This window comes from Panthera pardus, unplaced genomic scaffold (assembly GCF_024362965.1).
Source record: "Panthera pardus isolate Hobbes unplaced genomic scaffold, ASM2436296v1 HiC_scaffold_2, whole genome shotgun sequence".
In the NCBI taxonomy this organism is placed as follows: domain Eukaryota; kingdom Metazoa; phylum Chordata; class Mammalia; order Carnivora; family Felidae; genus Panthera; species Panthera pardus.
Window position 1 is genome coordinate 124,484,128 of NW_026526765.1, and position 24,384 is coordinate 124,508,511.

Here is a 24,384-nt window from a genome sequence, read left to right on the forward strand (position 1 = left end):
ATTGGAATGCTTACACACTGCTGATAGAATGTTAAATGGTGCAGCTACTTTTATAACTAGTTTGGCAGTTCCTCAAAAGGTTAAACATAGAGTTGCCATCTGACCTAGCAACTCTCCTTCTAGGTATATGCCTCAGAGAATTGAAAATATGTCTGTACAAAAACTTGTACACAATTGTTCATACAGCATCATTCCTAATGGCTAAAATATAGGAAAAAATCCACATGTCCAGCAACTGATAGATAAACAAATTGTGCTTTACCCAAATAATGGAATATCAGTTAGCCATAAAAAAGGAAAATGAAAGCTATTGACAGCTATTGTTAAAAAGGCAAATGGTCCAAATAAAATTGCATGTAATACTTTCTTTTTTAAAAAATATTTATTGAATGAGTGCTTTTAGAGTATCCAGACATAAATGAACATTTAGCACTCTTGTGCATACGTAATAAGAAAACATAAACAAAAATAAATTTACTAAGGAATCCTAAAAATTTTATTTCATGTGGTTAAGATTTTGAAAATAAAAGTTTTATATCTGTTCATAGTGAATGAAGCTTCCTTGAATGCTTTAAATATTTAAAGTGTAAACCATTTGTATGTTACAGGGATCTCCATCTACCAAGCGAAGGGGTCAGATGTTACAACCAATCATAGAAGGAGAAACTGCCCATTTTTTTGAAGAAATCAAGGTAATCCTTAAGAGAATTCATTCTCTGATGTCTTTCTTAAGGAAAAAGTTGAGTCATGGCTTGTTTATCTGTTCAATAACTTTTTAGGAAGAAGAAGAAGATGGTGTTACTCTGTCCTCTGAGCTAACTGATATCTTGAAAACTGCTGTGCAGGCACAGTCTTCATTGGAAAACTCTGAATCTGATGTTGAAGAAAATCAGGAAAAACTGGCTCTGGATCTCCGATTGTCAAGTACTCGAGCAGCTTCTATGTATGTTTGCTGTTTGTGATTTTAACCTATTTGTATAATAAAATTTACATGCCGGTGTAAATGTTAAGTAAACAAGCACTTGGAGGGAATTAATGTAGTGCTTCAGAGATGGACCCTTTTAGAGTGTGATTTATAAATCACTTACTGTGTTTTAAAAATTAAAGAAACTAAAATCCTGCATTTGCTTCATAACGGAGTACAGGAATCAGCTGAGTTAGGTTTGTTCTCTCTCAGCTTCTTTCCCTGATATGGTGTGTAACTGGTTTTCAGCCCTGGCTTCACTTTTTTTTTTTTTTTTTAATTGAGGTATAACCAACATGCTCTATTAGTTTCAGGTTGGTGTACACCATATTGATTTGACAATTCTATATATTACTCAGTGCTCACCACAGCAAGTGTGGTCACCATACAATGATATTGTAGTATTATTGACTACATTCCCTGGGCTGTACTTTCCATCTTTGTGACTTACTTATTTTATAAGTGGAAGTTTGTGCCTCATTCAGATCCCGTTCACCTATTGTATCTATCTCCTCACCTGTCTACCTCCCTCACAGCCACCCAGTTTGTTCTCTGTATTGATGAGACCGCTATTATTTGTTCATTTTGTTTTTTAGATTCCACATATAAGTAAAATCATAGGGTATTTGTCTTTATCTCTCTGACTTAATTCATTTAGCATTATATACCCATTAGTTTCATCCATGTTGTTGCAAATGGCAAGATCTCCTACTTTTTTATGGCCAAGTAATATTTCTGTGTGTGTGTGTGTTTATGTACACCACATCTTCTTTATCCATTACTCTACTGATGGACACTTGGATTGCTTCCATATCTTGGCTATTGTAAATAATGGTGCAATAAACATAAGGGTGCCTATCTCTTTTCAAATTAGGGTTTTTGTTTTCTTTTGGTAAATACTCAGGAGTGGAATTACTGGATCATATGGTAACTTCTGTTTTTAATTTTTTGAGCAGTCTCCATACTGTTTTCCACAGTAGCGCTGGTTTCACTTTAAGATTACCTAGGGAAAAAGTTTTTTTAAATACTGCTGTAGAGGTGCTTTAGTTTGCAGCCAGTGTTTGAACCCCTGGTAAGAGTCAAAATGTTCTTTCAATAATGTTTTCTTTCCATTTAAATTTCAGGCCTGAATTACTGGAACAACTTTGGAAAGCTAGAGCTGAAAAGAAGAAGCTACGTAAAACGTTACGGGAATTTGAAGAAGCATTTTATCAACAGAATGGAAGGTTTGTTGAACATCACAAAATTGAGTCTTCCTTCTTCCTTTTTTTTTTTTTTAGTTATTTTACAATGTTTATTTTTGAGAGAGAGAGAGAGACAGACAGAGCACTAGCGGGGGAGGGGCAGAGAGAGAGGGAGACACAGAATCACAGAATCTGAAGCAGGCTCCAAGCTCTGAGCTCAACACAGAGACCCATGTGGGGCTCGAACTCACGAACCATGAGATCATGACCTAAGCCAAAGTCAGACGCTTAACCGACTGAGCCACCCAGGTGCCCCGAGTCTTCCTTCTTCTTAAACTTAAGTGCTTATATGGTAAATTAAAGGAATATATAGGAATAGAAATAAATTGTGCACATAAGCATGTTATCATTGAAAAAAAAAGTAGAAAACATTCCTTTTTTACTTGGAAGTCCTGCTATTAATGGCAAGAAAAAGAGCTAGGGGAACAATACCTGATAAAATATTTCAGAGTTGTTCTAGAGGGGCTTGGTTGAGTGGCAGTTATGTTGTGTTTTTTAATTCTACATCCTCACCCTTTTGGCAGTGTTTGTGAAACAAAAGGTTTTTCCTTTTGTAAAGGGTCCTGTGACAGCTAGTGTGGATCCTTACACTAAGACTGTGGCTACTTAGGCTGCATGTTGGGCCATTCCAGGCTTCGCATTTTCAGGGTGTGCAACAGGGTGCCAGTCAGTAGTGTGGCTCCTAGAATACAGTATGGCATGTGTTTTTATATAACTGGGGCACAGTTGACTCAGTGGAACTCTTTAAGAAAAATACATTCTAGTTCAGATGATGGACAGAAATGAATGTTATCTCAGACCTCAGAAAAGTTTCTCCATGTATGTAACTGGGTGGTCTTAACAAGCCAGGAGCTGTATTACAAATTCCAAACTGTGTTTACTTTGAGAATTTTCTATATAGTGGGCAAAAATGGTTAAAAAACACCAGTGTAAGAATGCGTTTTTTCAAGTACCTTCTTATTCTTTGCCTTAATGGAAGAAAACTTTTTTGTAATTATACTTCGGATGATTTGATGCTTTATCTAGAGATTAAACTGAATTGGATTGGGTCATTAATATAAAGTGAGAAAACTGCTTTTTTCTGTGGGTAAGATCTTTTACTTCTCAATTCACTGAAGCCATAGTACAGTAAATGTATGAAATCACTGACTGTAATCCTCTAGCACTTGATATACACTTCCAGACCTGACACAGTCTAGCAGCGCGTGTCATACTAAAGTATTTGGCTTCTGCCTGGTTCTCTGCAATGAACATCGATAAGTATAGCATTATTGAATCTGTCAGTAGAGAAATTCATCAAAAAAAGTATTTTAGGATTGTTCCTTGGGGATGGGGTGCGGGGAATTAGTGCAGTAATCTATCTTCTTGCAGAACAGTTTTTTTATTTGAATTTACATTTGGTAACATTGTGTCTCACATCAGGACAAGTTCTGGGACTTTATTTTTCAGATGATCTCCAGAATATTACAGATTTTATTTTCTTCCCTAGGAATGCCCAGAAGGAGGATCGTGTTCCAGTGCTTGAGGAGTACAGGGAGTACAAGAAAATTAAAGCCAAACTTAGGCTTCTTGAAGTTCTTATCAGCAAACAAGATTCTTCAAAATCCATATAAAATATACTCCTTGAAAACATCATAAAAATCAGTTGTATTCCCTGAAGCAATCATCGTGTGTACTTGGCTGGTACTTGAGTTCATTTTGTCAGGCACTCAGAAAGTATCACTTTGTACTTGGTTGTGGTGCCACTAGAGAATGATGGGAGGGTAAGTAGACCCTCTCTAGGGAGCGTGGTGTTCCATATTAACCACAGACTGTCCTCTTCACCTTTAGCAAACATCAGTTTTCTTCATTGTTTTGTACTACAGATACATCCTGTTAGCAAAAGACTAGTACTTTATTCTTTCAACTTCAAGAACTTTGGCGATACAAGCTTTTTGTTGTTACCAACTTTGCTTTTATTATTATTTTTTTAATTACTGAAGAAAATTGAGAGGAACATCTTCACATTGAATTCTTCGGTTGCCTTTTTCTTACAGAATGACTGAAAATTTGAAAGAAAAGCCTATAAATGTGCACATATGCAACTATGTCTTATGTTTTTTTAGAAAACCAAACTCAAACTGAAATTTCAAGTCCTACTGTGGAACACATTTCTGTTTAATTTCCAAAGTGAAAGTTTCTCACAGGTAATATGTTAGCAAAATTTTGCAATTCAGTGGTCACACAGCTCCTGGATGAAGATAACAGAGGGCACACCAAAAAGTGACCTTGTTTATTAGTATAGTGAACACACACACCACACATCACACACAGAACTGAATCATTTCACATGCTGCCTATGGGACATAAGTTACTGTTTGTTTCCTCAGTTATTCTTTTTCAGCTGGTGATGATGTGATTTGTCTGCATCAGATCCTGTACTTTTTCCTCCCACCCACCTCCAGATAATGTGAGAAAATAGCCATGTCTGTGTAGGAACACTGATGGTGCTCAGATTTGTGTGTTCAATCAGATGGGCCTAAGTTGGCAAAAGAGTCATTATGCGTGAATCAAATCTGTTCTTAACAAGGGCTATACCACTGCATTTTTTACATGTACCTTCCGGGGGTCACATCATTTTTTTTTTTCTCTTTTAATTGGCCAAATCCATGAAGAAAACATCCTCTAACAGGACCACTTTGGCTCAGCACATGCTATTTAAAGCAGCTGTGTAGTGGTGTTCAAAGATGTCTAGTGGTATGCCCCTTGTCATATACTCTAAGCTGATTTTTTGTTCTTTGGCTTTGCATGGCTTTCCTTCAAGTACTCTTCTGGTATCATTCTGCTCATCGTTTTCACAGAATGGTGACTTTATTTGGGCTAACAGTAGTAATAGCATATTCTGGTCAGGCTTAATCTAAGTGTTAATTCTTTTCTTGGTGCTTTTTTGGATTGATGAGTGTCTCACTTTGTGCCCATGGTTTGCATGCATTGACTCATGCGTGATTTTCTTAACTAGCTAATATTAACAGTTCCATGTAAAAATGGACCTCTGCAACATTCTTTAATAAAAGTGAGGGAAGCACGAACCTCAGACTTGCAGCACTATTACATAGTAAGCACATGAAGTAGCTTGGTAATAAGTAGTGTTTCTAGTGTTTCACATTTCACCTATGTGTGCAATGCCTTTTTCGGGGGGAGGGAATGTTCATTGGTGGTGAACATGTAGTTTTACTGGGGAATAAAGCACTAAATCCAGCCCTTTTTGTGTGGTTTCCTTTTGGTATGCCTAGGTTGTTCATAACGTATACCTAGAAAAATGAAATTGAAAATGCCAAAACAAGTATCATATCACTTTGATTTGAATCCAGCATGCAGTGTGCATTTATTTCTTTCAGTCTCCAGACAGGAGTGTATCCAAACATCTAATTTAATGTGCACTGTGTATTGTTTTATATGAATGTTGATATATACCACATGCAAAAATGTCCATATGCACTATTTAAATGTTTTAAATAATATATTCCTTCTTTATAATGCTAAATCTATATGAGTACCATATTTTTATAAGTCAGTGGCCTGACTGGTTTCATTTTAGAATTAACAGCTGCTTCATGGTGTTGATTATTCACTGTTAATGTTTGGCTGCGAGTAGAATAGATAAAAGTAGCATGGCAGCACTTACGCTATGTGACAGTACTTGTGTGTCATAGTTGAGCAGTAGGTGGTAGAACTAGGCAGTTTGTGATGAGTTTTACTTTGGTACAAGTAAAAACAGTATATCTATATACAAATAATATATAGATATATATGACCACCAATATAATCGCATTGCTGTGTCTGGCACTTCATTGTATAGACTTTTGTAATAAAAGAACTTGAATGTTCTAAGTCATTGTAAATGTTTTTTGTTTTCACTAGATGTTAAAAAACAAAAAATCGAGACCTCAAGTGTTTCTTTGCCTTAATGTTCTTGGGCTTTGTTGGAATTACCTCATTCAGGGACCACGGGGGGACAACATGGTTACTAAGCCGCTTGGCTGGCTACAGCTCTGGGGAGTGGTAAGACTAGGGAAGGCCATGTTGTTAAATGCGTTGTGGAAGTCTAGAAGATGCGGAGAGAACAGTCAGCATTTCTTGTTGGAATGAATTATTCTATTAAGCATACTTGAGGTACAGTTTCTAAGAAAAGAGCGTGCATGGCTGGCTTGAGGAAGGTGGGTAGATTTAAAATCTATTGAGCACCAATGTGGAAATTGAGTATGATGGTGAGATGATGTTGTTTGGGCCAAGAGAACATATGGCTCTTCCAGGAGGACTTATGTAACGTGCTAAAAATATAGAAGAGTTACCTCACACAACTTTACAACCACTCAGACGGGTTTTGCGGCACCCTCATTCATATTTCTCATATATTAAGTTGACTTCTCATAACTCTGATACTCCTACCTTGCTCTTTGTTTTTACAGTATATTTTGCTTTTAGAGTAGTTGAGGAAATGCTTAGGAACCTTTAAATGTGTTACTTTAGAAACTTTTTGGATGAATTTCCAGTTTGAAAATATTAGTGAAAATTCTGTAGATGATTGGTAAGTTTGTTCTTGTACACTTTAGCTTTTTCTAGATGACCTCAAACTGGGAGGAATGGAGGTGAGATTACTTTATTTGGGGTCTTATATAATGGTTTTCCATAATCATAGGTATTTATTAATTTATTTATGGCCAGGACAAGTTATAACATGGTACATGATGAAAACACCTAACAGTTCCTATACTCTAGGTAACATTGAGAAAACTGCTTATGACCTATTAGTTAGAGACCTGCCCCATGAACTATATGCAGCATTTGATACTTTAACTCCACATTCCTAGAATTTAATAATAAATCTCTTTATAAAATCATTTACGTGTACCGGTGTGTATACTCTGGAAGTGTGCTGTTTGGATTGCACAGTGGGGCCCATTCAGGGGTACTTAATTTCTGGAAATCTTTTGGTGAAATCATTTTGGTAATTATACTTTGATGATAGCTTGATGATAGGTGGTACAGTGTTTTTAAAGTGTACCTGAAATGGGTACATGTTTAGGAAATAATTCAGTACAGGGATAAATCTTTGTTACAAATGCTCAATGATTGTATCACAGATTCTCACCTGCACTTGTCTTAATTTTGTAGAGCTGAAATCCTTCTCATCACTCGGTTTAGTTTTAAACTGACGTAGTGTAATTCTTTCTCCAGCTCCACGGCATACAAAAAGAGTCTGCAGGATAATTTAGAAGGAAGCAGAGAATGGGTCAGTAACATGCCTTCGTGCATAGAGAGACAGCAGGTTATTAGTGCCTTTTGTGAAGTACTTGGGGTGGGAAGATAATACTTTAAGCTTCTAAAACATGCCTAATAGGGCCAATTATGGATCTTATATTCTAAAATAGTGGAGAACAGGGTCTCCTGTGCATATTAAATATAAATGGCAGTTCCCGTTAAAAAACTTAAAAGGGGGAGCACCTGGGTGGCTCAGTCATCCAACTTCAGCTCAGGTCATGACCTCAGGTTCGTGAGTTCAAGCCCTGTGTAGGGCTCTGTGCAGGCTTGGAGCCCAGAACCTGCTTCGGGTTCTTTGTCTCCCTCTCTCTCTGCCCCACCCCTGCTTGCACTCTGTCTCTATCTCTCAAAAATGAATAAACTTGAAAAAAAAGTTTTTTAAAATATAAATGGCAGTTCCTATTTGGAGATGTAAGAGTAAAAGCAGTTGGTTTCACTCTCACCTTACATTTAAACAAATGGAGTATTGTGCTTTCTGGTTAATTTCCAAGTTGAGTAAAAAGATGAAAAAAAAGGGGGTGGCATCTCAGAATAAGGTTCTGGTTTCAGGAAAATAATGTAATTCATGTCCCCAGTCACCATATCATGATATCCCAGAGTGCCCTGGTTAGAACACATACTTACTCTCGAAATTCTTGTTGAGTGACAAGCTGGTAGTCATCTTGAATTTCTGAAGAATAATACTTTTTCTCAAGCCTCTCTTTCCACTTTTTCATATGCTCTGCACTTTGAATCTCCTGTCAAGTCAGAGGACAAGCATAGGCTGCACCTTTAAATTTTTCTCTATCTTAAGTCTTTGGTACCCAAGCATCACAGCATTGAGAATCTTTTTATTTTTTAATCTAAATGGCTTTATTTTTTTTTTTTTTCTTGTCTTATTGCACTGGTTAAACCTCCGGTACAAGATGGAATAGAGATAGTGAGAATGGACGTCCTTGCTTTAATGCTGATCTTAGGGAGAAAGCATTCAGTCTGTCATCAGTATGTAGGCTTATAGCTGACAGGTTTTTGGGTTTTGTTTTGTTTTGTTTTTGTTTTTGTTTTTTTGTAGATACTCCGTATGAAGTCTTGTAAAATCTCTTTTCTACAGTTTGCTGAGAGTTTCTGTTATGGCTGAATGTTGACTTAGGTGAAATGCTTTTTTTTAATGTACATAAATTATTATTTGTTCTTTTCCTTTTTATTCTATTGGTATGGTAAGTTGCATTAATTGATTTTCAACATTCCCTTCCTGAGAGACACCCCACTGGTCACAGTGCTTTATTGTTAAATTCAATTTGTCAATGTTTTGTTGAGGATTTTTGCGTCTGCATTTATGAAATATGTTGGTCTGTACATTTTTTTTCTTTTAGTGTCTTTCTCTGTTTTCTTTATCAGGGTAACTTTATTTTTTTACTTTTTTTTTGAGTTGATTTTTTTTTTTAATTTTAATTTTTTAAAATTTGCATCCAAATTAGTTAGCATATAGTGCAACAATGATTTCAGGAGTAGATTCCTTAGTGCCTCTTATCCATTTAGCCCATCTCCCCTCCCACAACCCCTCCTGTAACCCTCAGTTTGTTCTCCATATTTATGAGTCTCTTCTGTTTTGTCCCCCTCCCTGTTTTTATATTATTTTTGTTTCCCTTCCCTTATGTTCATATGTTTTGTCTTTTAAAGTCCTCATATGAGTGAAGTCATATGATTTTTGTCTTTATCTCACTAATTTCACTTAGCATAATACCCTCCATTTCCATCCTCATAGTTGCAAATGGCAAGATTTCATTCTTTTTGATTGCTGAGTAATATTCCATTGTGTGTATATATATATATATATATATATATATATATATATATATATATATGCGCCACATCTTCTTTATCCATTCATCCATCAATGGACATTTGGGCTCTTTCCATACTTTGGCTATTGTGGATAGTGCTGCTATAAACATGGGGGTGCATGTGTCCCTTTGAAACAGCACACCTGTATTCCGTGGATAAATTCCTCATAGTGCAATTGCTGGGTGGTAGGGTAGTTCTATTTTTAGTTTTTTGAGGAACCTCCATATTGTTTTCCAGAGTGGCTGCACCAGTTTGCATTCCCACAGCATTGAGAATCTTAAACTGTGTAGTTTACTGTCCAGAGCTGTGATGTTGAGCCCTACTGGACTTTTGCCCTTCCTGGTTTTTTCAGTCTGTGCATCAGCAGATTCACTTGAGAGGGCTTGGTATTAGTACTGTTCACTCTTGTTTGGGTGGGTTTTTCGTGTGTGTGTGTGTGTGTGTGTGTGTGTGTGTGTGTGTGTGTGTGTTTTAATTAAAATCCTCAGTTTGTTCTTCACTGCCTCTTCCCCTGTGCCTCTCCAGCTGAGTTTTTCTGGTTTTCTGTTCTTCACTTGGCCAAAGCTGAGCTGTTCTTTTCTGTACTTTTGTTGTTTAATGAAGCAAATGTATTTCAGAGTACATCTGTAGGTATATGTTCTCCCAGCTGCTTCGCAGCCAGACCCCTGCAGTCTTACCCAACAGTCCCTAGTCCCTTTTTCGGGATTACTGCATCAATATATGCACTCCAGTCTGTCCACAGACCCCAAAATAAGCTCCTCATACCAGCGAATTCTTGTTGCATTTTTCTCTGCTTCTGAAGAGTCCTTCCTGTGTTTTGTCCTCACTACCACCCACTTCCTTTTTAGCATCCAAATAACATTTTCCCAACTTTAGGGGAAAAAAAAGTTATGTTGTGGAAAATAGGGGCAGCACTAAAAAAAGGGAAAGAAGAGACATTGCACCCAGATATGATCCAGAGACTTCCCAGTATCTGATACCATCCTGCTCCAGCAATAATGTGAAGTAACTAAGTTGATCCCTTTATAAGCATTCTGATTACTTTCCTCAGAGCGGATGGTGATGCCCTTGTCCATACGAGCATAAATGTATGCTATTCTGGTCAAAGAAACTATTCTATCAGACAGTGTCTATCGTTAAACCAACATACCAGAAGTAGGAAAGGATGGCTTTCAATCTTGCTACTTTTATTTTGGTCACATTATAGCATTTATGTTTTTACACAGTCACCGATAATTTTAATGTGGTAAAGCGGTAGGCCCTGCAACTATTTCTAAATGACCAGGCCTAATTAAAATGTAGATGTGTAAGTAGTCTGGGTTAAACAGACTGCCTAGTAAACTTGACTCATCCTTCAGAAAACCCATCTCAACTATCACTATGTCTGTGAAGCCTGCCTTGACATTCACAGGAAAGTGATGCTTTTCCTCACAAGCAGAGCACCAACTCTTCAAGGGCATTTTCTCCAAGTTCCAAGGTCCTTACACCCTCACCTCTTCCTGTAGATGGTAGCTGTCTCTTACTGTTGTCTCTGGATTAATTTAGTGTTAAACACTGGCTCTTCTAGTCCTCTACTACCTCAGAAAGGAATTTCCTGTGGTAAATACCCTCTTTTTGGACTACCTAGTGTAGTCCACTGGACCCTAACTAATGAGTACTTGGTAGCAGGGGAACTCCAAAGAAACAGACCCTCAGAGATAGCGTATTTCCAGCAAGGGACATAACAGACTTTTAAGAATATGAGACGAACACCCAGCCCTTTGGGATTCCTCAGGCTACAGAACCAGCAGGGAAAGAAGCGGTTACTCAACTAACTGAGGTAACTGATCCCAATTGCCAAGGAAAAATTGACTGCTGCTACAGAATGGGCTCAGAGAGGGCTGTATTTGGAACCCAGGGAATTCTCTGGGGGATGCCTCCTGATACTCTTATGAACAAAAATAGACTGTGTAGTTGAGGGGCGCCTGGCTGTCTCAGCAGAGCATGCAGCTCTCGATTTCAGGGTTGTGAGTTTGGACCCCTATATTAGGGTAGAGTTTACTTAAATAAATCCATAAATAGTAGTTTGAACATTAAGTTCTTAAGGAATTGTGATATCAGTAGAATAGGTCTTAATATCACTCAGAGAGAGATACAGTTACTGTTGGGACTGTGCTTTTCCCTTTTGGGGGAGAGGAGAAAAGTGCCTTCATTTGTTTATAAAGGATAATTCCAACTTATTCAATGGAACCTTGAAAAATAGTTATTGTTTTATAGAAGTTCACACATGTGTACTAAAAGCCGAAAGGATGAGCTGTACTATTTGATCTCTCTCAACTCAAAATTTGCCGCCTTTTTTTTTTTTTAAATATTTTTATTTATTTTTGAGAGAGAGCGTGCGTGCATGAGTGGGGGAGGGGCAGAAAGAGAGAGGGAGACACAGAATCTGAAACAGGCTCCGGGCTCAGAGCTGTGAGCACAGAGCCTGACGCAAGGCCCGAACTCGGAAACGGCGAGATCATGACCTGAGCCAAAGTGGAATGCTTAACTGACTGCGGCACCCAGGCACCCCTCAAAACACCTTCTTAAACTCTGATGCTGGGTCTCAGGTTTTACTAACCTCATTCCTCAGGCTTTTGCTACACTGGCTTGTTAGATTCTGCCTTCGTGGAGGATGGAGGGGTGCAGGCGAGTCTGGGTTTTTATCTATCACCATTGTTTCTGCAAATAGTAGTTGTCTCCAGCAGCAGTGGTTGGCTCCAGGCTGCGGCATTCCTGATGTCTTTTGGCATAACCAGAACCAGGCCCATCACACTCCTCAGAAACAGCAGTGGCAGGGGTGGGATGGCGATTACCCTCAGAGGTCTCACTAGACAGCTCTGGAGGCTGAGTCTCTAAGATAAGGTTCAGATAACTTCACCTTTTGTAACCTCAGCCTTGGGAGTGGTAGCATCCTCCTACAGTATGAGTTGCATCAGGGTTTTTACTTTTTCTGCCTTCCATTCCCCATGTAATCATTTCCCTGTAGTTAATTTCTTGTTTGAAATATATAATGTGGTTTCCATTTTCCTAAGTCCTAACTCACAGTATATATTCTTATTTCATCAAGTATATTTTTGTGTCTTTAAGGAATGTTTAAAATTTTTCCATTTCTTGGTTTTAAACACTTTTTATGAATTCCTGGGCATTTTCTTTGTTGCTATTATATAGTCTTCTATAATTTTTAATGAACTGGTTGGTGTTTGCATAATTGCATTTACTTAGATTATTTTTTTCCTAATGCTGTATTGAATTCTGGTACTTGCATACCTAGGAAACTTGAATACCTAGTTGGTAGACCTAGGAAACTTTAAGAGAATCGTAAGTCAAATAGAAGTAGTTTATTTATATCTCTTCCCTTTCAATTCTTAACATTTCTAATTTATTTCTCTTAATTGTTTTGGCTGATCCCTCCAGTACATCCTTTCTTGTCCCTTGTCCCTGACATGTCATTGTTTCTCTGTTAAGTAAGGTACTAGCTTAGGGGTGAGATAGATGTGTTTTTTGGTGGGGGGGAGGGTGAGATAAATGTTTTTATCATATCAAGGAAGTGTTCATTGATTCCTGTTTTGTTTTGTTGTCCTAAGATTAGATATTGAATCTTCCCAAATATCTAGCATCTGTGGAAAATGATCATGTAACTTTCCTTTTGGATCTGTTAATAGAATGAGTTATGTTAATTAGTTGATTACCCAATTTTAAACCATCTTTCCATTCTTAGAGTAAGCCCTACTGAATCATGTTATATTATTGTGTTCTGTTTGATTCTGTTGCTATTATTTTATTTAGGATTTTTACTTCAAAATTTATAACTGGTATGTGTGTGTGTGTGTGTGTGTTTAGTCATTTTACATAATGACTATATAGCCATTTTATAAAAATAATTTGATAGTTGTCCATTTTCTTTTTTCTCTGGAACAGCTTGAATAGTTTGAAACTATTTGTTCCTTACAAATATGATACGATTTATTTGTGGGGCCTCATTTATTTTTCAGGTAGCTCTTTCATGACCTTGTTTCTTCTACAGAGTGGATTTGTTTAGGTTTTTAAAAATCTTTTCTGGGATCAGTTTTGATAAATTTATTTTCAGAGAAAAATTACCCACTGCTTTCAGTTTTTCAAACATTATTTGCATAAAGTTATACAAAAAAGTCTCTTAGTGATTTTTTTCAGGTGTACAACATAATTTCATATATGTATATTTTGTGAAATGATCACTATAGTAAATGTAATTATTAGTCAACCTTCATCACTACACAGTTAATAGATTTTTTTTCTTATGAGAACTTTTAAGATCTACTCTCTTAGCAACTTTCAAATATACAATACAGTATTGTTAACTGTAGTCATCATCTATACATTACATCCCCAGAACTTACTTATTTTATAATTAGAAGTTTGTACCTTTTGATCACCTTGACCCATTTTACTCGCCCCTACTCCGTTTCTTGGCAACTACCAATCTGTTCTGTTTATGAGTTCATTTTTTGTTTTTGTTGTTTTTAGATTCCACATATAAGTGAGATCATACACTATTTGTCTTTCTCTAACTTATTTCACTTAACATAATGCTATCAAGATCTATCCATATTGTTGCACATGTCAGGATTTTCTTTTTTAATAATTTTTTAAATGCTTATTTATTTTTGAGAGACAGAGGGACAGAGCACAAGCAGGGGAGGGGCAGAGAAAGAGGGAGACACAGAATCTTAAGCAGGCACCAGGCTCTGAGCTGTCAGCCCAGAGCCTGATGCGGGGCTTGAATTCATGAATCATGAGATGACCTGAGCTGAAGCTGGACGCTTAACTGACTGAGCCACTCAGGCACCCACCCCAGGATTTCCTTTAATGGCTGAGTTTACACACACACACACACACACACACACACTCACACACACACACACACACACAATTTCTTTATCCATTGATGGACACTTGGGTTATTTCCATGTCTTGGCTATTCTAAACAATGCTGCAGTGAAAATGGGGGTGTGGATATGTTTTTGAATTAAGAGTTTTTGTTCCCTTCAAAACAAAAGTGGAATTACTGGTAATCATATGTTAGTTGTAATTTACATTTTTTTGAGGTCCCTCCACACTGTTTTCCACAGTGGCTGCACCAGTTTTCATTCCCACCAACAGTACAAGAGGGTTCCCTTTTCTCCACATCCTTGCCAACCCTTGTTATTGTTTGTCTTTTTGATGACAGCCATTTTAACAGGTGTGACGTAATATCTCGTGGTTTTGACTGGCATTTCCCTGATGAGTGATGCTGAGCACCTTTTCATGTACATGTTGACCATCTGTATGTCTTTGGACAATGTCAGTTCAGATCCTCTGCTCACTTTTTATGGTATTGTTTGGGTTTTTTGTTTGTTTGTTTTGTTAATTGAGTTGTAGGAGTTCTTTATGTATTTTGGATATTAACTCCTTATCAGATATATAATTTGTAAATATTTTCTTCTATTCACTATGTTGCCTTTTCATTTTGTTGGTTGTTTACTTTGCTGTACAGAAGCTTTTTAGCTTTATGTATTCCAATTTGTTGTATTTTTGCTTTTGCGGCCTTTGGTTTTGGTGTCAGATCCAAAAAATCATTGCTGAGACTGAGGACAAGGAACATACTGCCTAAGTTTTCTTTTAAGTGTTTTATCATTTTGGGTGTTCATGTTCAAGTATTTAATCCATTTTGTGTTAATTTTGTGTAAATTATATGGAAGATACTGGTCCAGTTTTGCTCTTTTGCATGTGGCTCTCTAGTTTCCCCAGAAGCATTTATTGCAGAGACTATCCCTTTCCCACTGTATGTTCTTGGCTCTTTTGTCATAAATTAATTGGCCATATGTGGGAAGGTTTATTTCCAGGCTGTTTTATTCCATTGGTTTCTGTGTCTCTTTTTATGCTAATACCATATTATTTGGATTGCTATAGTTTTGTAATATAGTTTGAAATCAGGGTGTGTTATGCCTCCAAGTTTCTTCTTTCTTCAGTTATTCTTTCCCAAGGCTGCTTTGGCCACTTGGGGTCTTTTGCGGTTCCATACATATTTTAGGACTTTTTGTTTTATTTCTGTGCAAAATGCCATTGGAGTTTTGTGAGGCATTGCATTGAATCTGTACATTGGCTCTGGGTAGTATGAACATTTTAACAATACTAATTCTGCTAATCCATGAGCCTGGAATACCTTTCCATTTGTTTGTGTCTTCTTCAATTTCTTTCAGTGATATTTTAAAAATTAATTTTAAGAGAAAGTGAGAGAGAGTGTGTGAGTGGGAGAGGGGCAGAGAGAGGGAGAGGGAGACTCCCAAGCAGGCTCCGTGCTGTCAGTGCAGAGCCCAATGTGGGGTTTGAACCCCTAAAGATCATGACCTGAGCTGAAGTCAAGAGTCAGATACTCAACCAACTGAGTCACTCAGGTGCCCCTCATTGATATTTTTTTAAATTCCTTATTTCTTCATTATTTCTCCCATTGTAACTTCTTACTTTGTATGTTTATGCTTTCTCTCTTTTATTCCATTTGTTGGCTAATGGTTTCTTTCCACTGATTTATTTTTTTCCCCCTACGGATCTTTTCAAGGAACCAGCCTTTTTATTTATTTATACAGCTTTGTGTTTGCCACTCACTAATTCTGTTTTTATCTTTATTTCTTATTTGTTGTTTTCCTATTTATTGTTCTTTTCCAACTTTTTGAGTTACATGCTAAAATCAATTTCTTTTCAGTCTTGGTTTTTGTTGGTAAATTTAAGGCTACTGATTTTCCTCTGGCATTTGACTTTAATCTCATAGATTCTCCTATATACTGTTTTTATTGTTTTTATAAGAATTCTATGGTTTCATTTTGTAGTTCCCATTTGATTCAAGAATTAATAGTTTAAAATCTTGGTTAAGTAATGTTTTTATTTTCTGATTTCCTTAGAACATTTTTATTATGTTGCTTTCAGATAATTTTTTTTCTGTATTAACCAGTTTTTGGAATTTATTGAGGTTGTTTGTGCTCCAGTATGTGATCATTTTTCATGAATGGGTTTTTAAAAAGCAGATGTATATTCTTACAGAGTTAAATATATATAACTGTAAGATCACCTTATTCATTTTATTGTTTGAGTTTTATCCTCTTATTCTTCCTTATTTATCCCTTTATTTAAAAAATAATTCTTTTTTTAAGAGAATTTTTAAGAGAGAAAGAGTGTGTTGAGTAGGGGGAGGGGCAGGGGGAGAGAGAATCCCATGCAGCCTCTTTGCTGCCCGTGTAGAGCCCTACGTAGGTAGGCTCAGTTTCACGAATGATGAGATCATGACCTCAGCCGATACCAGGAGTCAAATGCTCAACCAACTGAGCCACCCAGATACCCCTGTTTCTCCTTTTGTAAGTTTAGTAGTCCATACCTTATGGAAGTTGATGTTATATTATTTGGTGCATGGATAACCATAACTATTAAAATTGATGTTATCATTATAAAGTGGCCTTCATCTCATTTACAGCTTTATGTCTAGGATTCTACCTTGACTTATATTCAGTTGTGTCCTCTGATATCTTTTGCTTGTCTATTAAAAATTTTTTTTAATGTTTATTTTTGAGAGACAGAGAGAGCATGGGCGGGGGAGGGGTAGAGAGACAGAGGGAGACACAGAATCCAAAGCAGGCTCCAGGCTCTGAGCTGTTAGTACAGAGCCCAACACAGGGCTTGAACTTACAAACTCTGAGATCATGACCTGAGCCACAGCTGGATGCTTAACTGACTGAGCCACCCAGGCGTACCCCATCTTTTGCTTGCCTATTTAGACCTTTGCCTATGGTTTTATATGGAATTTCTCTGAGTCACTTTGTTTTACGTATATATTTTAGGATATAGCATAGAACTGGGTGTTGCTTTGTGATTCGATCTGAAAATGTTTTTCTTTTTAAGTACATTAAGCTTAGTTGCTTTTACTGATATGTCAGACATACCTGGTCACAGTTACATCATACCGTTTTATGTTACATTTTATTTTATTTTATTATTTATTTATTTATTTATTTATTTTTTTTAAATTTTCATTTATTTTTGAGACAGAGACAGAGCATGAAAGGGGGGAGGGTCAGAGAGAGAGGGAGACACAGAATCCAAGCAGGCTCCAGGCTCCAGGCTCCAAGCTGTCAGCAGAGCCCGACGCAGGGCTCGAACTCACAAACTGTGAGATCATGACCTGAGCCAAAGTCAGATGCTTAACCGACTAAGCCACCCAGGCGCCCCTATGTTACATTTTAAATTTTTTACCATGTGTTATATTTTATTTTCATTTTTGTTTTGATTATTCTGCCCTTAGGAATGTACATATTTTTATTTTCATGGTTTGTTTTTATTCTTTCTTTCTTTCTTTTTTTTTTTAATACTACTCGAGTCCTCTTTTTCCTGCTTTGGTTCCCTCAACTAGAAATCAAATTCAACAAGAAAATTAGCTTGTAGTTCCAACTATATTTAAATCTTATTACCACATTTCGTTGTATCTGAGAGATGGAGTCTACTGTTAGACACACCATTATTTATGTACCACTTAGGAAAGAAAGGCTGCCAGTTACAGTGTGATACACTATCAACCATAAGACATATCTTGATTTTAGAGATGTTAAAATGTGAAAAGAAAATATGTTTTAAAGTCCATGAAATAGTATCTTATTGTTTATTACAGTATTTTTAAATATGCTAAAATTTATTCTTATTGGTTATTAACTCTAAATGATAATTCTCTTTTTAAAAATTTTGTTTATTTATTTTGAGATAGAGAAAGAGTGTGAGCAAGGGCAGGGCAGAGAGAGAGAGGGAGATGGAGAATCTCAAGTAGGCTCCACGCTCACTGGGGAGCCCGATGTGGGTCTCCATCTCATGACCATGAGATCATGACCTGAGCTGAAATCAAGAGTCAGACGCTTAACTGATGGAGCCACCCAGGTGTTCCTACATGAATTCTTTAACTTTGAGCTATTATATATGAACCACTCCATCAGTGTTTTCTACTTTATACCTTCTCTCTCCCTTCTTCCTTTTTGCAAAATTTCTCCGATCATCTTTTGGTTGGCTGAAACTGATACTCTTATAGAACCCTCAGGAATACAACATTATTCTGAGTTGTTGCACGTTGAAAACTCTTTGAGCCTGTACACTGGAAACACAGTTGTGCTCCAAATAAATATGCTTGGCTTACATTTTCTTTCCTTGCATGTATTGTGGGTACTGTTCTGTCAACGTATGGTGTTGAATGTTGTCATGCTAACCTGGTTTTCCTTTTCTTGGAAGTCCAGATTTTTTTTTTTTAACGTTTATTTATTTTTGAGACAGAGAGAGACAGAGCATGAATGGGGGAGGGGCAGAGAGAGAGGGAGACACAGAATCTGAAACAGGCTCCAGGCTCTGAGCGGTCAGCCCAGAGCCCAACGCGAGGCTCGAACTCACGGATCGCGAGATCGTGACCTGAGCTGAAGTCGGACGCTTAACGGACTGAGCCACCCAGGCGCCCCTTGGAAGTCCAGGTTTTACCTGGATGAGTCTCATGTTCATTCGAGGTGATTTCCCACAGGTACACAGTATGTCTTTCAATTTACATCATCTTTTATTTCAGAAATGGTTTACTGAATTATAATTTTGTTTTTAAAAGAATCTCAAAATTAGGGGAAAGTTACAAAAACTTTTTCTTTCCTTTGAAGTATTTGAAGTTGCCAACATGAATGCCCCAGTGTCCCTGATCACATCAATCTGTATTTCCTGCTTACAAGGACGTTTTCCTTTATAATCGCAGCACAACCATCAGAGTCAGAAGATTGATACTGATAGATGATTATCTTGTAGTGCTGAGTCCCCCCATTCAAATTTGCCACTTGTCCAGGATTAGGCACTGTATTTACTTGTCTGTCTTTTAATCTCATTCATTCTGGTATCGTTCCTCTGCTTTCCCGTGGCTTGTCATGTTGACCATGACACTTTTAAAGAATACAGGCCAGTTATCTTGCAGAACGTCCCTCAGTTTCGTGTGATACTTTGTCATGTTCTACATTTTTGGCAGAAATGGTACAGAAGTGATGCTGTTGTCTCTTAGCATCTTATTGGCTGGTGTATGGTTTCAGTTTTTCCCCATACTGATTAAGGCAGTATCTGCCAGATTCCTTCACCCTGACATATTCTTTTTCTTTTGGTAAGTAATATGTATTTTGTGGAGAGGTATGGAAAAATTCCATTCTCCCTCTGATTTTTATCCATGTATATGTTTAGATGAGTATGAACTCATGGAATCCTTTGTTATTCAATGGGCTATACATTATTATTCATTATAGTGCTTAAATATTTCCAGATTTGGCCAGTGGGAGCCCCTCAAACCTGACTCTTGTGTTCTTTGAACAGATCTTCATTATTCTTACAGCACTTTCACTTTCTGGCTCAACAAGATATTCTAGATTCATGTTGTATCTTCCAACCCTAGAATTAACCGTATCTCCAAGGGGCCCTCATTCCTTTTAGAAGAGAATGGTATTTGGAAACCAAGATCTAGATTTACTTCTAGATTTTTCAGTGGACAGATAGAGCTATAGAACACACACACACACAGAGACACACACAGACACACACACACCTGTAATTCTAATCCAACACCACAAGGTTCATTTTAACCCTCAACCTTTCCCTTTTGTAACTCTCTTATCTCACAATGAGAAACCTCACTCCAGTGTATGTACAGCTGACAGCTGCACAATGCAGGGGTCAGGGGTGCTGACCCCAGTGCAGGTGAAAATGCATGTGTAACTTTTAACTCCCTAAAAACTTAACAACTAATAGCCTACCATTGATTGAAGTCTTAACTGATCCCATAAACAGTCGATTAAAACATATTCTGTATATATATTATATACTATGTTGTTACAGTAGAGTAAGCTAGAGAAAACAAAATGTTACTGAGAAAAATCATAAGGCAGAGAAAATACACTCACAGGAAGTACTGTACCATATTTATTGAAAAAAAACCTCACATATAACTGAACTTGTGAAGTTCAAACCTGTGTTGTTCAAAAACATGGTCCTTGAGTAACACAAGTTTGAACTGTGTGGGCCTACTTATACATGGATTTTTTTCCTGTACTGTAAACATAACCCCTGCATTGTTCAAGGTTCAACTGTATAAAACATGAATGATGATTACAAGAGAAAAATTATCATCTCAAAAGAGTATACTCACTAAACCCTGTGTGATAATCCCACAGTGACTGTACAGCTGTAGGACCAAAGTATCTGTCTGAGAGCACCAATAAAAGAAGTAGCACATAGGGGTGCCTGGGTGGCTCAGTCGGTTAAGTGGCCAACTTTGGGTCAGGCATGATCTTGTGGTTCATGAGTTCAAGCCCTGCGTTGGGCTCTGTGCTGATAACTCAGAGCCTGGAGCCTGCTTCGGATTCTGTGTCTCCTTCCCGCCCCCACCCCACCCTGCCCCTACCTCATCTCTCTCTCTCTCTCAAAAATAAATAAACATTTAAAAAAAAGAGGTAGCATGTAGAATTGAAATAATTTGTTATAAACAACAACAGCTAGATTTGGGGAGAAATTTTCGGAGTTGGCAATTAGTGCTGTAAAGAAAGCAAATAATTTCAATTCTTAATCAGAACTTTTTTTTTTTGTAAGCACATTTCTAATAAAGCTATCTTTACGAGAAAGTTAAAATCTTACATTTTCATCAAAGCCTTCTCTTCTGGCTTGCTCAGCCAAATCGCCTTTCATACTAAGAATATAAAATAAAATAAAGATCAGAGACCTATGACAGTAGAAAGGGAAAATAAAGTATGATCAGCTCTATAGTAAGGATCTGAATTGCATTTCTGGTCTTTCTGATAACACTCATTATTTGGAAAGTGTCATTAATAGAAATTCTCCAGAGTGTCACATCTCTAGCTATAAAATAATGTTTATAGTCTGTGCCACTGCCAGAGGTCTGGGTTTGGGAAGCATTTGGACACCAAAGTGATTGAATAAATAAATGTAAGTGTATCCTTAAATATTTTGTGTAAAAATGTTTTTATTTTCATAGCTAAGTGAATGCACTTAATGTAGACTAACAGTTTTTCCTCCCTTCTCAGGGGGACTTTATTCTCCTGTTCAGCTTTCTGTTAAAGTTCTTTCTGAGTGGCACAGCACGCTTTATATTAATTTTTCATTAGCTTAGCTTGGAGCCTCCTGGCGCTCTCAGAATTAGGAGGCCCTAGTGGATGATGTATTGACAACATATTTAGAATAAGCACTTGGGGTGGTGGCTGTTTTACAATCAAAACCTTACTCTCATTGCAAGTTTCTCATATAATGTACAGTTTTAAATGGCAAATTAAAATTTTAAGCCATCTTACCCTTTATCGTCTCCATCCTTTTGAGGTTTCTTTAGTCTAAGTTTTTCAAGAGCATTGTTGTAACTCTGGACATAATTAAAAATAGTTTAAAAGTTCATCAAAAATACATCCTGTATTAATTAAAAAATTTTTTTAAATGTTTATTTATTTTTGAGAGAGACAGAGACAGAATGTGAGTGGGTTAGGGGCAGAGAGAGGGGGAGAGACAGAATTCGAAGCAGGCTCCAGGCTCTGAGTTGTTAGCATAGAGCCCGACGTGGGGCTCGAACTCACGAGCTGTGAGATCATGACCTGAGCCGAAGTCGGACGCTCAACTGACTGAGCCACCCAGGCACCCCTATGTGCTACTTCCTGTCTCTTGATTTCAGCTCAGGTCATGATCTCATGGTTGGTGAGTTTGAAACCCCATGCTGGGCTCTGCGCTGACAGCACAGAGCCAGCTTGGGATTCTCTGTCCCCTCCCTCTCTGTCCCTCCCCCACTCATGCGTGTGCACTCTATCTCTCTCAAAATAAATAAACTTTAAAAGAAATACGGAGGGAATGCTATGATTTCTTTCACTTTGTCACCACTTATGTTTTCTGCCTACTGGTGAAAAAGAGAAAGGGGTTCTCTTGTGGGCATCACACTTGAACTTGAAAAAAAAATCTTTAAAAAGTTTTATTAATATGTATTGCATTTAATGATGTAAACACTTTAATGCACATAACCAACATCATAGTGAAGAGATAAAAGATGAAAAAACCTACAATTAAGCTCCCTGGGGGACATATTAATGGTTTCCTTTTACAGATACGTTGTTGGACCGAGTTTTGAAACTCCACTAGCCTCATGGCCATTAGGACTTTTTCTGTGTGAAGTGATGTGGTTAGAGCCATGGATGTGCAGAGATGGGCGAGACTGTACACCTGTGACTACTAACCATGCAAGTGAGGTAGGTGTTGAGAGGACAGGGGCAATACCACTGTCAGGGAGAATAGTATGTCAGCGAGGGATTGGAGGGGGGCGGCAGGTGACCTGAGCAGGGGCCCAGAGGGGAGAGCCAGTGATGGTAAACAACACTGTGTGGGGTGCGTGGGTGGCTCAGTCAGTTAAGGGTCGGACGTCGGCTCAGGTCAGGATCTCATGGTTCGTGAGTTTGAGCCCTGCATTGGGCTCTCTGCTGACAGCTCAGAGCCTAGAGCCTGCTTTGGATTCTGTGTATCCCTCTCTCTCTGCCCCACCCCTGCTTGCACTCTGTCTCTGTCTCTCAAAAATGAATAAACGTTTAAAAAAAATTTAAACAGCACAGTGCTCAAAACACTAGCTGGGACACAGTGCTATTGAGTAGAGGCATTCACCCAATTCTTTGGCTAAATAATTTGGACTTATTTTGACAGGCCCAGAGAGACTGAAGAATTTTGAGTAGAGAAGTGATATCAGAGCTGGATAGACACAGGAGAGGGGCCATAAGATGTTGCTGTAGAAGATGTTCCTACACAGGAGGCTCGGTGAAAAGTACTGAGGGGCCCCACTCCGGTGGTGGCAGTTAGAATTCAACATGGCCTGGATTTCACAAATGTGAACAAAAACTGCAGAGATGAACTTTACACACAGGCCGTGGCAACCAACCATATGAGGCAAAGGGAATAAAAAAATTCAAGGCTTTTAAGCCTGGAGCAACTGTTCCTGTTGCCATTAACAGAAACAGGAAAATGAGGAAGATAAGGCACATGGAGTTCTGAGTTTAGATTGTCTATAGAAATTTACTAGCATCTAAATTGAAATTTTTGGAGGGAAGAGATAGTTTTATTATAAAACCCAACAGAGCTTTGCGTTTAGTAAACAGCTCAGTTGCTATTTGATATACTGAAATAATTTTGGCCACCTTTTTAAAGCCAGAAAGAAATCTCACTTCTCTGGTAGTGACATAATACAGATATGAGCAAGACTGGACCAAAACAGAAAACAAAACAAACCCACCCCCAACCCAAAAACCCACCACTGCTTGGGGTTTAAAGTACAGGAGTAAAAAGTGAACAAGATTTGTCTTAGAATTCTAAATAGGAAAAGAAGTAGACATACCTTTTTAATCATTTCACCAAGTTCAAAATCTGGCCTTCTGCCTATTGAATAATCAGCTTTCACTTCAGAATAGGTATCGTTAATAATTGCCAAGAACATGTTCTGGGAAGAAATAGTCACAAAAATAATTATTTCCATAAAGATTTAATGTAAATGTTACTGACTCTGATGACTACTGGGATTTGTAAAATTAGATTTAAAAATTTTAAAGTAGTTCATATGCTCAGTAATAGAGAAATGCCTATGCAGACTGTAACACAGCAGAATGGGAAATGTATAATGTGTGGATATAGGCAAATAAGTTTATGGCAAATGAGAAAAACAATGTAAAATAATGCATATGAACTGGATACTAATGCATATATATATATGTAGATAGATATATGTAGATAGATATATATATGTAGATAAATATATTAACTGATCAACATTGAATATCAGACAAAAACAGAATAATGTAATTATATGTTCATTAGAGTGGTTTTTGTTTTTTGTTTTTACTTGCTCCCATATTTAAAGTTAGTTTTTATTAAACATAAGAGTATCACATTCATACATATGCTGTTCTCTCTGGCACCACTGCCAGAGGAAGACAGCAGTCTTTACAACCA

At 37.5% G+C, this 24,384-nt stretch overlaps 2 protein-coding genes across 15 annotated transcripts in view; one reads left to right on the forward strand and one right to left on the reverse strand.

Annotated features, from left to right (window-relative positions):
* Positions 1 to 6,078, forward strand: part of FAM13B (family with sequence similarity 13 member B) — an 86,729-nt gene extending 80,651 nt beyond the window's left edge. For 11 of the 13 annotated variants that reach the window (XM_019424252.2, XM_019424258.2, XM_019424256.2 and 8 more), the window contains 4 exons: positions 609 to 692; positions 780 to 943; positions 2,089 to 2,190; positions 3,698 to 6,078. In XM_019424252.2, the coding sequence (XP_019279797.1) occupies positions 609 to 692; positions 780 to 943; positions 2,089 to 2,190; positions 3,698 to 3,821 (474 nt within the window). In that variant the 3' untranslated portion in view covers positions 3,822 to 6,078. The remainder of the gene's footprint in view (positions 1 to 608; positions 693 to 779; positions 944 to 2,088; positions 2,191 to 3,697) is intronic. The other 2 variants (XM_019424255.2, XM_019424262.2) reach the window with 1 other exon arrangement.
* The window catches only part of PKD2L2 (polycystin 2 like 2, transient receptor potential cation channel), a 44,045-nt gene continuing 23,292 nt past the window's right edge, over positions 3,632 to 24,384 (reverse strand). For both annotated transcript variants that reach the window (XM_053907467.1, XM_053907466.1), the window contains 5 exons: positions 23,774 to 23,875; positions 21,711 to 21,775; positions 21,040 to 21,091; positions 8,134 to 8,246; positions 3,632 to 7,447 (listed from right to left, as the gene is read on the reverse strand). In XM_053907467.1, the coding sequence (XP_053763442.1) occupies positions 7,351 to 7,447; positions 8,134 to 8,246; positions 21,040 to 21,091; positions 21,711 to 21,775; positions 23,774 to 23,875 (429 nt within the window). In that variant the 3' untranslated portion in view covers positions 3,632 to 7,350. The remainder of the gene's footprint in view (positions 7,448 to 8,133; positions 8,247 to 21,039; positions 21,092 to 21,710; positions 21,776 to 23,773; positions 23,876 to 24,384) is intronic.